Source organism: Protopterus annectens, chromosome 1.part2 (assembly GCF_019279795.1).
Source record: "Protopterus annectens isolate FY-2018-M chromosome 1.part2, PAN1.0, whole genome shotgun sequence".
Taxonomy (NCBI): Eukaryota; Metazoa; Chordata; order Ceratodontiformes; family Protopteridae; genus Protopterus; species Protopterus annectens.
The window spans coordinates 481,742,512-481,756,378 of record NC_056727.1 but is presented as its reverse complement, the minus strand read 5'-3'; the positions used below and the strand labels follow the sequence as shown (position 1 = coordinate 481,756,378).

Sequence of the window (13,867 nt, the reverse complement as noted above, 5' to 3'; positions counted from 1 at the left end):
GGGGCTGCGAAAGCACCTCACAGAGTACCGGCGAACCTGCAACTGGCTTAAATTTGTTTTTAGCTCGAGTTTTTTTGTGAATTCTGGTAGTCGGATTGTTAAGACGACATTTCAGGATAGTTCCATCTTGAACCAAAGTATTTAAAAACAAAAATATACCAACGCTTAAAAGTGCGTTGGCTAAATTTAGCACAAAACCGGCAGCAAGGGACATTGTGATCAGGGCCTAGGCAAGGAATACAGTACAAATGAAACTCCTATTTGCTTCCCACAAGTAATACAATTAGTAACTTTTACTGACATCGGTAAGGATAAATAAAAAGTTTTCCCAATGTGGTACTTGGCTTTAGTTTGAAGATTTCAGTTCTGAAACTCGAAAAGGAAAATTTCAGGAGTCTGCAGACTGGCACTTGCGAAGTGCTTCTGCTTCAGGCACCACGCGGCAAAAGACAGATTAAAATGGCGTCGGCTGCATGTTTTATACCCCTGATGAACTGACGACATGGAAGAGGAGACCGCAACAGACGCAGGACCCAAGACTTTGTTATTCAGGCCAACTGAGGACAACCTGCCAGCAGATTACCCAAATGTAATGACTGCAACATTGAAACACGAAAATCTACCTCACCAGCTTCTTTTCCCTCAACTCCAGACCTACTCTATCAGCCTTCTTACTGTCTTACCGTATCTGTCATCCCTGCGAAGCTCTAACCTAGATCTGCTACAAATCCACAAACCTTAAACGAAGAAAGGACATTCTCTATAGCTATAATCCTTCCAAGGCCTGGAACAAGCTCCCACTAGGGATCAGGTCACTCAAGCAACTTAGTCAATTCAAGCTAGCCACTAAAGAATACCTGTTAAGCCAATGGACCTGCCTCTGTACCCACCCTCAAACAGCTATCAACCCTGACTGCACACCTCTATCTGCTCCCAACTTATGTAACTTTCTTGACCTTGTCTCACCTTAAACTTTTGTCCTAGGCACATTATATACATTCTCATCTGCATAATACAAGATTTTACATCTGGTGACAAAACTATTGTTAGTCATTCTGAATGATGTAGGATTCTAAATCTGACAGACAATGATTAATTTACTGTAGTAAATCCTCAATTTTAATGTATATGTTGCTTTGAATATTTTCTATAAGCCAGTTGTTGATTATCACTTACCAAAATAAGTAAACAATCTGTAGAACATGTGGGGCTTTTCTCCCCAGGACTCCACTGAAAATGGGCTACTAAGCTCAGTCGGACAAATCAGGTCAACAAATGTAAAATAACTACCCTAGCTGTATACTTGTTGCTAATAGAGAGATTCCCCACCTTTTGTCCCTGTGCAGCTGGTCTAAATGTGTGGAAGACATGGATGCTTTGCACTGTCAGAGTACTGGCTGCAGATTTAAACCATGTCATGTTTAAACCATGATTCAAAGACATGTATCTGGAGTGTTTCTCCCTGAGCCTCCACTGAAAACTGGCTTCGTTCTAAATCTGACTTTGCAGGTAAACAAATGTTAAATGAATGAATGTCTCGGTAATAGCACTGACGTCTATATTCTCCAGAGTGAGAAGAGCTTGTAGAGTATGGATTTTGTCTAGGCTCGTAACCTTTAGGTTTTGCCAGTGTGGCATTGCCTAAAAAAGGGTCCAAGGAGGAGATGAAATGTTATCTAATATTCAGAAGCCTGGGGGATGGAGGGAGAAAGGTGCAGACCATTCTTTGCAAAGCAATGTCTTTCGTTTACAATGTCCTCCTATGCTGACAAATACTGAATCCTCCTGGAAGCAAAGTAGAAACTAAGCCAATTAATGTCCATCTTGTTTGTACTGTGGCATTCTTTCTAAAGGTAGAATGCTGCTCAATATAATGCACATGCCTATCAGGCAGAGAGATCAGTAATTTCTCTTCATAGAATCCAAGAAGAGTATTGTTCCATGTCATTAATGTCCACATGCTTCACAACAGAATCATACTGGTACTTGTGGTGTAGTAATGTGTGCGTAACCTGGTAAATCCTGCCTCCAAATAAGCAACTAAACTTGCCTCCTTGTTTAGTCTGGGGAGTTTGGGTGTGTGTGCCTTGCAATGGATCCCACTATGAAAATATGGGCTTTTCTCTTCGGGGTCCACTGGGTGTAAGAATGTGTGGCTTTTGAAGTTGCTTTTGGTGAGTTCTTCAGAAACTGCAGAGGATAGGCACTGCATTACCATTTAAAGGCTGAAGTGGTGCTTTGAGGTTTAGGAAGACTGCTGTTTAGTGCCTTAGCATAAGTTGGTGTGTGTGGTAGACACTATGCTGGTGGATGTAGTGTGTATTCACAACTTTGCATATAATATTTCTGATTCCAGTGAAATTTTATTTCTTTCATGTACTAGGTTTCTTTAAGGATTAAATGGTTGCCTGTGTATTTGAGATAACAGCCACATTTTCTCAGGATGCCCATATTTACCAAGCTGGCTACCAAGACATTTTTGCATACCCATGCTGTCTGGACCTGTACTTGGGTGGGCTACTTTAAGTTATGGATTTGGTTATACACAGGTCTCTTACGGGGGGGGGGGTCTCTGGGGGTTTGGCACTTGCCTAGGGTACACTGTGCTAAGAGGTGATTATAGTACTGTTTAGAATACACACTAGTTGCTCTAAGCTTGTCTCCACACAATGGCTTTGTTTTAGCCACAGTTTCAGGTTTCAACACAGAGGGTAGTTTTATGAATACAATTTTCTATCTAGGTGTTTGTACAGAGTACTGCTAACCTCAATGTAAAAGCACCAAAAAAGATTGCTCAAGAGTGCAATGCTATAGCAAAAAACAAGCTACACTAATAATGCAAATTCCGATTAAGGTACGAGACTACACAGAAATTTACCAGCACAGGAAAAAATGTTGCAATAACTAAATGAGGCTCAAATCTGGCTGTAGTTCACAGTTCTGCCACAATACTGTAGTTTTAGTCAGTTAAGGTCCCAGACATGGGTCAAACTAGCTTTTGCAAGTAACTACTTATGGAGACAAATAACATACAAGGAATGCTAAAATTCTGCAATGCACAATCTTCTCAAATCTGCCAATATAGCTACAAGACTAAAGTTCCAGAACAAACCAAAAAAAGCTAGTAGATAACAGTCTAAAACACGGACAAATGTAGAAAAGCGCAAATAAAGTGTCACATGGGTCACCAGGTACAGCTTAAAATATTTTAAGCAGAGTTTGCTTTTTTTCCTTCTGTTATGATGAAAAGCTCATTTCTCGTACTTCTTGAATACAAGATGTTGTCCTAAGTTGCAACAGACAACCCTCTCTCCTCCTACCACCCAACACTACAACCTGTGAGACGCACTTATACAGCCAAACTGGAAGCAAAGCTCTCTTCACCCAAGACTGGACTAGACAGTCAAGAGGAGAAAGTAAACACTTGCACCACACTCAAATATTCCATCAAAACCTGCACCACCAACACACACCTACATTAGTGGAGGCTCTCAATAAATACCTCCTCAAGCAACAGAGACCTCCAAAGCATAAATGCAAGCAACCTCGACCCCCCAACACAACCCAAATTACACAGAACTCAATCTGCCACAACCACAGCCCACAGGGCATAACGTACCCAACACTAGTCATAGGTGACTATATTCGGGCACACTGATGTTCCACTCACCAGGCTAAACAAGGAGAAAGTTACTGACAGCTAACTGTCAGGTGCCAGGATCTGCCATATAACACACACGGGTCACAACACAAGTACAAATATGACTGTCATTGTCCAGGTTGGTGTGAGTGACCAGGAGACATACCTCCCTGGACTACTTGGAGGAGCTCTCTGATCTTGTAGCTCAGGCAGGTATCACCCTAGCCTTGAGTAGCATCCTGCCATCACCCAGAATGATACCACAGTACAAGGACAAAATGATTGACTTCAACAATTCGCTAAACTTCTGGTGTCACTAAGGGGATCCAGTACCTGTCTGCCTGGGATGACATGATCGACAGACCACAATGCTTTGCCAGAGAAGACCTGCAGCTGTTGCCCTTGGGATTCCACATACTGGCCAAGGCTCTTGCCACCCCTATATTGCTGTTTTTAGGCAAGGTTCAAATGACAAATTCACCACCGTAACAGGTACAATCAAGCAAAATCTGAGGGTAATGCTACTCAATGCTAGAAGTCTAAACCTCAAAATGCATTCACTCAAAGCACTCCTTAAAATGGACAACAGACACCTGTGCAGTGACAGAGACCTGGTTCAAGGCTCCAGACAGCACCCCTGCATTACCACGCTATAATTCATACCACACCTTTCAGCCAACCTAACTTGGACTGAAACACTAAAGGCAGAGTGTCCATATTCATTAAGGATATCCATACCTCCAGGCTAGCTGCTCAGTATAATGCATCTGATATTATCCAAGTGCAATAAACTCTGGGCAAGAGAGCAATCCAAAATGTAACTTGCTACAGATCTCACACCATGCCCCAGGATTCCCACTCCTCATTTTTTGATGCACTGGAAAATGTTAGGGTACAACACAACCCTTAATAATGGGCGATTTCAACTACCCCACCATTAACTGGGAAAACTACTCATGTACCAACTCTCTTGCTCAACATTTTCTGGAATTCATAAATTTCAACACCTTGGATCAACTTATCCACCAGGGGGCAGCAATATCCTAGACCTGCTCATTACCAACATGGGCAACCGGTGTTCCACGCCAAAGGTCAAATACTAGTTGGTCAGAACCAACCACAAGCTCATCAGCCTAGACATCCACATACCGCCCCCACCCCCCATTAGGGAAATCACCGTAAAACATTTCTTCAAAGCCAACTTCATGCTTAAGACAGAAGTGGCAAACTTCACGACACCCAAGCAGACAGACAATAGAGGTACGACTACTGAATCCTACACAAACGCACTTTATAAACACTTACACAAGTGCATAGATCATGCTATCCCTAACGGAACCAAGATGCTATCCTCAAACAAAAGGAAATCAATCTGGTGGCCCTCTGCCATAAAACTCTACAAAAGAAGAAACTGTTGCAAAAAAAGAGCAAAATCCCATGACTGGAGAAACTCCCTGGTCAGCCTCAGTAAGAAGCCGAGATACCTCAAAATCCTCCAGAGCTAGTTACAAAAACAAAATTGCTACTGATTTCTAAAGACAGCCACAAAGCATTCTAGAGCTAGGTCAAGAATCTCAATGGCAACACTCAGACCTGCTCTGCGTTACAGCACAATGGCACTATACAGAACCAACCAATATTGCCAACATCCTAGCAGATAGGTTAAGTGCTAACTTACCCCCGTCTCTCCACCTAAAGGACCCATCTCTATACCAGAAGAATGCAAAGTTCCTATAATCATGGCTATACAGGTTAAACAAAAAACTCTCCAAAGCCAAGAACACAGCATCCATGGGACCTGACAACATCCCAGGCTGCGTTCTACATGAACTACAGAATGAACTGGCACCCCACCTAAGCACCATGTTCAATCATAGCCTCACCGCAGGCTTTGTACCCACTGAATGGGGCACAGCGATTATCCCACTCCACAAAGGGGTAGCCACCACAGACCCCAGGAACTACCTCCCCATTTAGCCCAACAAGCCTGGTCTGCAAGGCCATGGAATGTATCTTGAAACTTGTAAACAAAGACATTGGCAATCTCCAAACTCTGGACCCCACCCAGCTTGGGTTTGGTAAAAAGTAGATCATTTTTCCTAAACCTGATGGACTTCTTTGAAGCAATCACCAAAGCTGTAGATGAGGGTAAGGTGGCTCACACAGCCTACCTCGATCTTAAAAGACTTTTGACACCATCCCCCAACTCTGGAATTGTATATAAACTCACTAAACTAGGTTTAAATCCCTAGGTCACAAGATGCGTTTCCAACTGGCTCATTGACAGAACCCACACTATGAAAGTAGCAGACTCCAAATCAGACTTCAGATCAGGGACAAGTAGAGCACCACAGGGTTCAGTCCTAGGTCCTCTCCTGTTTGGTATCTACTTTTCTGAAGTACAGGCTAACACAGGTCTTTGGCTAACAAAGTTCACAGATGACTGCAAACTAGGAGCCATAACTGAAACTCCTAACGATGTGGACATCCTACAAAAAGGCCTCACTGACACAGATGCCTGGTGTCAAAGCCATGGCCTCAATCTCAATGCCAAAAAGGGCATAGTCATCCCCTTTGGTAAAAGCTCTGTACCCATGAGCTACCACATAGGTGGCAGTCTACGTAACACCGAACATGTGATAAGACCTTGGTGCACAGGTGGACAGGAGTCTCTCCTTTGATAATCACATTGCCACAGTAGTCAGGACATTCTTCTATGTGGCACACCTCATCACAAAAGGTTTCTCATCCAGGAAAAAAAAAAAGAGGTCATTGTTCCCCGCTACTCATCACTCAGACCCATTACAGAGTACAACGCCCCTTTTTGTATGTACCTCACAAGACAACTACAACTGGAAAGGCCGCAGAAATGCCTCACAGAGGAATACTGGCCTCAAACAGATGCCCTACGCACACAGTCTCAAAAAACTCCAGCTTTATTCTGTCACATATCAGCTACTCAGAGGTGATCTCTGCCTAACATACAAAGCTGCGTCAAACCCAGAGCTGTTGGACATGCTCCACTTAAAAAAAAATCCCAATCCTTCCGAGCTACACACTCTAGGGACCTAAACCTTGTCACCACAATAAACAGAACATGCTGGAGGGATATATGCCTGTTCCAGAGACTTCACATACTCTGGAACAAACTACCTATTTATAGCAAACAAAGCTTCTCATTTACACTCAAGAAAAATCTTGATTGGATGGGAAATAGGAAATTCACCCCAGGGATCACCTCTGTGGCTCTGCTCGACAGGGGCACAGGAAAATAATTTTCTTGGGTGGCGAAAGCCAGGGTACCTTTTTGGATAGGCTTATACAGGCCCGAGGGCCAATAGCCTAGTACCTACCTATGAACCTTTAAGTGGGAGCTCAACTGAGGGACTGGCAGATGCAGTGGCAGATGTACAGCACCAATACTCTGTATGCTATTCTACACATTTCTGAAGCAACTCGATCTTGTGTTTAAGTGCACAGAGGACAGCTGTTCATGTCATGTGCTAGACTTAGGAACAAACAGTGGAGGTCCTGATGGGGATACGATTTCCACAATATGTAGACACGTTAGATTTAACAGACTTCACAATGTTTGCACAGAACTAAGAAAAAAAGACTTCCCAATGGGGTACATGCTGGGGCATAGTCAATCTTAAAATTTTAACTTTCAAATGTGGAAAATTATATAAAGCAGTAATTTTATTCAGTATACTGAAAGTAATGTTACCACTACATTCAACAGACAGCAGGTCCCTAAAAGGGAGACATCCTTATTTGCACAAGCACACCACTATAATCTTAAGCATGTGTTGGCGTAATTTTACCTACCATTTCTATTAATTCAATAAAAACATGTTCTTCACAGGCCAACTTAACGTCAACCTGCCCAAAGCCACTAAGATGGATGGTTAAAGCAACTTTAACACTGACTAACATACCTACAACTCAACCACAGCTTCCGGCCAAATGAATGCCACTTATTCTAAACCAAATCAACCCAACAATCTGCTCTACCAAATGAACACTAAACTGTTATCTAGAACAGAAAGACATACAACCAGTAGTCCCCCCCCCCCCTCAACTCTCAAATACCTTGCACATCCTTGTTTGGCCTCAATGCTTTTATTCACTCTGTGCTCTGAAGAGGTTTCTCTCCAAAATCCAATTACTGTCCACTTTTTTTTTTTAATCAAAGCATGATAATAAGATGGTGTCAGAGTGTTTACTCAAAATGTTTGCTGTTGGCTCCTCAGAAAGAGCACCACACTCATTCCCTTTCTGACCTTTCAAAATTCCTTCTCCGAAATGTTCTCCAACATAAACGCATCCTTTACTGCTACATGCCAGCTTAAACCTGGGTTTTGGGGTGCTTAAGCTTTTTTCTCAATTTTATCAAAGCTGTTAAGACCTCCTTTCCAAAGGCTATGTTAATGCTTAACTTTAAAGAGGCTGATCACATTTTACTCTAGATGCTCATCACCACACTGCAGAAGCCCACCACTTCAAACACTTCCATTCAAGAGGTACTCAAAGAATCAAGGAATCTGCCTAGAATGAAAGCCATTGTATACTTAACACTATTGTTTAATGCTGCGTGTGTCAGTAAGCACAAAACCAACTCACCATCACTGGGATTCTTAAACTATAAAGAAATCCCACTTATTTTAGGTCCTCCTCAGTCTGCTTTTAATAAAAATGCCCTTGATTTCAAAAGCAGTCCATTAGTTTCAGAAAAAAGTAGCTTAAAAAACAACAGTATTGAATATCAATACTGTTTTATGGACAGGTACAGAAAACAGCGTAAGAATATCAAGAACAAAGTGAAAGTCTGGCATGAAGACTAAGAAACAGACTGTACGCAGCTTCACTTTTACCCTTCTGCAAGGGTAATCTTTGTTCCTTTTATTAAATGGACTGTAATTTCCCAGAGCAGTTTCCAATCAAATGCAGCTATTTTACTTAACACAAACCATCAGGCAATGCTCACTGTTAAGCTAATCTAAAAACTATAAAATTAAGAGGCAGGAAAACTTACCATCTGCGCCACACAAACAATGATGGGTGTTTGGATCATGGTTTGGCTGAGCTGCAACAGTAAAAATAAGCCTTTAATGTAAACAAGACTTTTGAAGCATTTTAAAATTAAACATGTTCAGTCATTACAATGCCAAGAAAGATGTGTGGCGCCAAGTACGCATTAGGTTGTCAAAAATACAACTTAAAGTCACAGGACAACAGATACCACACTAACTACAAGAAATTAAAGCATTCCAGTACGCTCCATGAAGTAAACATTTTATTGTTATGCACAAAGTACCACTTAAGCTCACCATTCCTTCTCTAACTCAACCTAGTCATTTCAGTGTGCGTCTTTCAGCTTTTCCCAGTTAGGGGTCGTGCCACAGCGGAACTCCGGTTCGCTAATGACTGGCAGTAGAGTTTTACATGCTGGCTTGCCGGGCCTAACACAACCTTCAACGAAGGAACGCCCATTCACACACGTCGTCACACAGTAGACGCTCTGAGAATCCAAAGAGCAACGTCTGAGGCGACAATGCTACCGCAGCACCAGTCATTTCAGTAAGAAAGTAATATCCTGTGTATACGAGTATAGACTACCTTCCAGTACCAGTTCAGGAAGTCTGCTAGATGCAACCAGAATCTTTTAAGCAGAAAAAATACCACAGTGTAGACACCTTCTACAGCCAAGGTAGACTTCTTTGTAAGGAACCTCCCGCTCTGAAAGATGCTGCCATCTTGAAATTTAATTCTTGACTTACTTAAATACTGCCATCACATTCCTTTTTGCCTTCTTTCCTACAAAGCATACGGTAAGCTCTGTTAAGTGTCTCAATTTCTTTATTTTGCCCTCCATAGTGAGCCTCCACTCAATCACAGTCTCTGTGGAATATAAAGTCTATAAGAGCACTTGGTACAGTTAGTGCAATCTCAATGCTTCTGCAAAGAAGAAAACTTGGCTTGTTAAATGTTGATGAAAAAAATAGGGCTCTGGCTCAAACACTCGAAAATATTCTTATACAAAAATACACAGTAAAATGTGCTGTTGGAAATTTAGGACAGACAAAAGTAACTTTTCAAAATAAGCAGTGCAATTTCATGCAAAGTAAAAAAAAAAAAAAAAAAAACAAGAAATTGCACAAGTTTATTGTCCCATAAAATACATGGGGGCCCAGTGATTAGTACAGGTCTCTCAACATCTGGTTCTCAAGATAGATTCTCAGATGGCCTAAAATGTGAGCAGAGTTCCTCCCCATGTCCAGCATGAGATTTACAGGTGCACGTTTCCTTCCACATCTCAAAGACATGCCACAGGCAGCTTGCAATGTGTGTACATGTATCTCATGACAGAGTGCCAAACTATCTCACATTATCTTTCTGCCTTGTACCCACAGACAGCCTGGACAGTCTGTAGTTTTCCCTGCAACCCTAAACTGGTAAACGTGGACAACCTGTGTGATTGTTTAGATATACACAAATGATATGCCTCTGTTCATTCTCAATTGAAAATTTTGTGTAAAAGGACTGCAGAGATACAGGAATGTCTGAAACGCACAAAATGGAGTTCTAAAAAGGAAGACAGCAGCTGTCTGCTTTAAAACAAAGGACTCAATCACAAGTCTATGACCTAACCAGACAATATACCCATCTATTTTGAAGCTTTTTTTTTCGGGGGGTGGGACAAAGTAAAGACACAGAAATGCCAAACAAAAAACAATTTACAAGTGCACCAAGTCAAAGCATGCATACCATACAAATTACTGTAACCTGTGAAAACCGCTGCCAAGGGACGTTAACTACTAGTGGCGCTCTTCAAACCAATCACCAAACAAATAGAGCTCAAAAGAAAAAACTACACAAACTTGGAGGGCTACTGCTCAGGAAATCATGAAAAATACATCTCATAATATGCACAGCAACAGTGCTGACGTTACAACTTCCAAAATCTCCTTGCAGAAGAAAAGCAATGCATCATACCCACCTTTCCAAAGCAGTATAAAATAAGGAAACTGGAGCACTATTAAAGGAATCAAGGTTTATCAAATGCTCCCACTTGCTACATAAAATGAATTATAATTTTTCTCCTCTCCATAAACATACAAAACCATTTAATTTTATATATGTATGCACACACAACTTGCATTTCAAAATCCCTTCGGCCTTAACCCTCATTTTCTCCAGCAGAGATTGCTGGTAAGCAAGTCTGGAAGTTCATGGGCCTGAAGCACAGTATAGCAGAAGTGCAGATATTTCAAATCTGTTGAGTTCTCTATTCTCCCTCTCAATAGGAAATAGGTCAATGAATGGAGCCCCCAAGCAGATCCTTTCTTGTAATGTAGAGGTCCTATACCTGGATCAGCTAGAAGACTCTTGCACATAAAACCACCATGTAAGGTAGGCAAAAGGCTATAAAATTAACATACTAAACAGGCCTCCAAAAATTAGTCAAAATTAATTAAAGTTATGTACTCACCATAATATTCCATGTTTGTAGTCCATCTCACCCTTCAATCTTACACATAGGTTTGGAGCCAATACTCTGCCTTTTTACAAGCTCAAAGTCTTCTAGTTGGCTCGTGGCTAGGTAGGTATCCCATGATGTACCAGTAAAATCCCCAGACCTTGTTTGCTGCTACAGAGAAATAAAAATTACACAGAAAGAACCCAATAATAAAAGGTCTCCACTTAATTGTCTTCAGATCTTTCCAGGATGGTGGTAGGAGGGCGAGTTCGTAAGAATGAAGGGAGAGATTGACTACAAACATGGAAAGTTATGAGTACATAACTTCTTTATGTTCTGTAGTCCTATCTCGCCATCATTCTTACACATGGGACAGCGTCCCAAGCTCAAGGAAAACTACTCCTGAATACTGTGGAACCAAAGGATGCTCTAACCCTGGAGACCAAATCCAATTTGTAATGAGCAATAAATGTATGAGGGGTAGTCCAAGTTGTTGCTGCACAGATATCAAGTGGGACCGTGGCTTGAAAGGCTGCAGAAGTAGACATCTCGTAGAATGAACCTTAATTTTGAAAGGTAAAGGCATACCATCAGAAGAGTAAATGTAAGCTATACAGCTAGAGATCCAATTAGAGAGGGTCACTTTGGAAACTAGAAGACCTAATCTGGAGTCGGAGAAGAAAATAAATAATTGGTCCGACTTCCTGAATTCCTTAGTCTGGTGCAAATAACAATTGTCTATGAATATCCAAGTGATTAAATCTGTATTCTGCTGCGTTGGAATGATTAAGGAAGAACACCGGAAGTTCTAAGGAGTGGTTCATAGTGTTATGGGAACAGACCTTGGGGTCAAAGGATGGATTAGTACGAAGAGATGCTCTTGTCTTTGTGAAATATCAAATACGGGGGTTTGACAGATGGTGCTTGTAACTCAAACCCTTCTAGCAGATGTGACTGCCAACAGAAACAAGGTCTTCAAAGACAGAAATTTCAAAGGAGACGAATGGGCTGGCTCAAAAGGTGGAGACGAATTTTGTTCTATCCAAATTAACAAGTCCCACATAGCAACAGGTACCGGAAGGGGAGTTCTTAAAGTGGCACCTTTAAAGTCAGTCTTGCACAACCTATGTGACATCAGAGTAGAATCTTGTTGACCCAGATGAAAATTAGACAACACTGCCAACTGACCCCCGATTGTGGCAGCCACAGATCCCTGGTGGAAAAGTTCAGACAAGAATTCCAATACCACCGAAATAGATGCAGTATAAGGGGTTAACATTTTTTTTCCTCAGCCCAGATAGAGAACCTCCTCTATTTACTGGTGTATAACTTCCTAGTGGAGGGTTTATGAGAAGATGTATGGATATGGGTCACAAAGGGTGAGAAATCGTGAAGCCTGACTAGGGATGGAACTGGAGCAGCCAAGCTGTCAAACTGAGGGTGCATAGGCTGGGATGACAGCTTGACATAAGAGTCAAGAGATCTGGCACTGGGTTCAGAGTTCATGGATCATCTAATAGGTGAGGCCCAAGAAAGGAGAACCAAACTTGACAAGGCCAGTAAGGAGTAACTAGGATCAGTTTGCTTCCCAGCAGTTTTGCTTCCTGAATCACCTTGGCTATTAGAGGAAAGGGTGGGAAAGCACGAAGGAGACCCAAAGACCAATCATGAGCAAGTGCGTCTCTCAGTCACTCCCCCGGGGGGGGGAGAGGGATGCGGGAGAAATAGCTGCTCCATTTGGCATTGATTGGGCTGGCAGAGAGATCGCAGCAAGGCCGTTCCCATCTGTGGAAAATATGCTCTGATATTTCCTGCTTCAGACACCACTCCTGAGGCATCAAAATTGCCTGGCTGAGTTTGTCAGCTGTCACATTGGTTGTTCCCAGGATGTCGCCACCAGAAAGCGCTGGGAAGATACCACCCATTTCCAAACTCGAATGGCCTCTTGATAGAGTGAGTATGACCTGGTTCCGCCTTGTTTGAGATAGCATACTACCGACATGTTATCTGATTGTATTGCAATTGTCCCAAGAGGAAGAAGGTAGTGTAAAGTGCTTGCAACGCCAGGAGCACCGCCCTCATCTCTAGAAGAGAGATATGCAAATGAGATACGTGAGCTAACCATGTGCCTTGGACAGTCCTGCGTCAATGCCCCCACCCTAGCTGTACGGCATCCATGGTCACAGTGGCAACGGGTTGACGAGAGGAATTGAGTGCCTGTAGTTAACTGATTGGGTTGAATCCACCAACTGAAGTCCTTCATGCAAGGATCTGTTATCAGAATGTGGTGGGTTAAGGGCAGTTGTTGGAAGGACCACTGGGACAACAGAAGCCATTGAAGAATCCGCATGTGTAGTCTGGCTAACGGCACTAGTAGTATGGTAGAAGCCATGGTCCCTAGAAGCTTCAAAACAGTCTTGGCCTTGACTTTTCGGAGAGGGAGAAGACTGTATTTGTAGTAAAAGATTCTGTGCCCTTTCTACTAGAAAGCGAGCCAACATGGCTACTGTGTATTTCTGCACCTATAAGTCACAAATTGAGGGGGGCAATAAAGCAGATATTTCCCAATTTATTGTAATCCCCAACTGGGCACAAAGTTGAATAATAGCATCCCTGGTCTGAAGTAGATGCCTGGTGGTGGCCTGTCAGGAGCCAGTCATCCAGATAAGGAAACACCTGGAATCCTAGACATCTCAGGTGAGCTGTCACTACCGCCATACACTTGAACACCCTGGGGCTGTGGTGAG

At 42.3% G+C, this 13,867-nt stretch overlaps 1 protein-coding gene across 1 annotated transcript in view; it reads right to left on the bottom strand.

Moving 5' to 3' along the window:
- The window catches only part of XRN2 (5'-3' exoribonuclease 2), a 2,388,435-nt gene that overhangs the window by 1,743,933 nt on the left and 630,635 nt on the right, over nucleotides 1–13,867 (bottom strand). Inside the window, exon 8 of the mRNA XM_044057168.1 lies at nucleotides 8,676–8,726. Coding sequence (XP_043913103.1) covers nucleotides 8,676–8,726 — 51 coding nt within the window. The remainder of the gene's footprint in view (nucleotides 1–8,675; nucleotides 8,727–13,867) is intronic.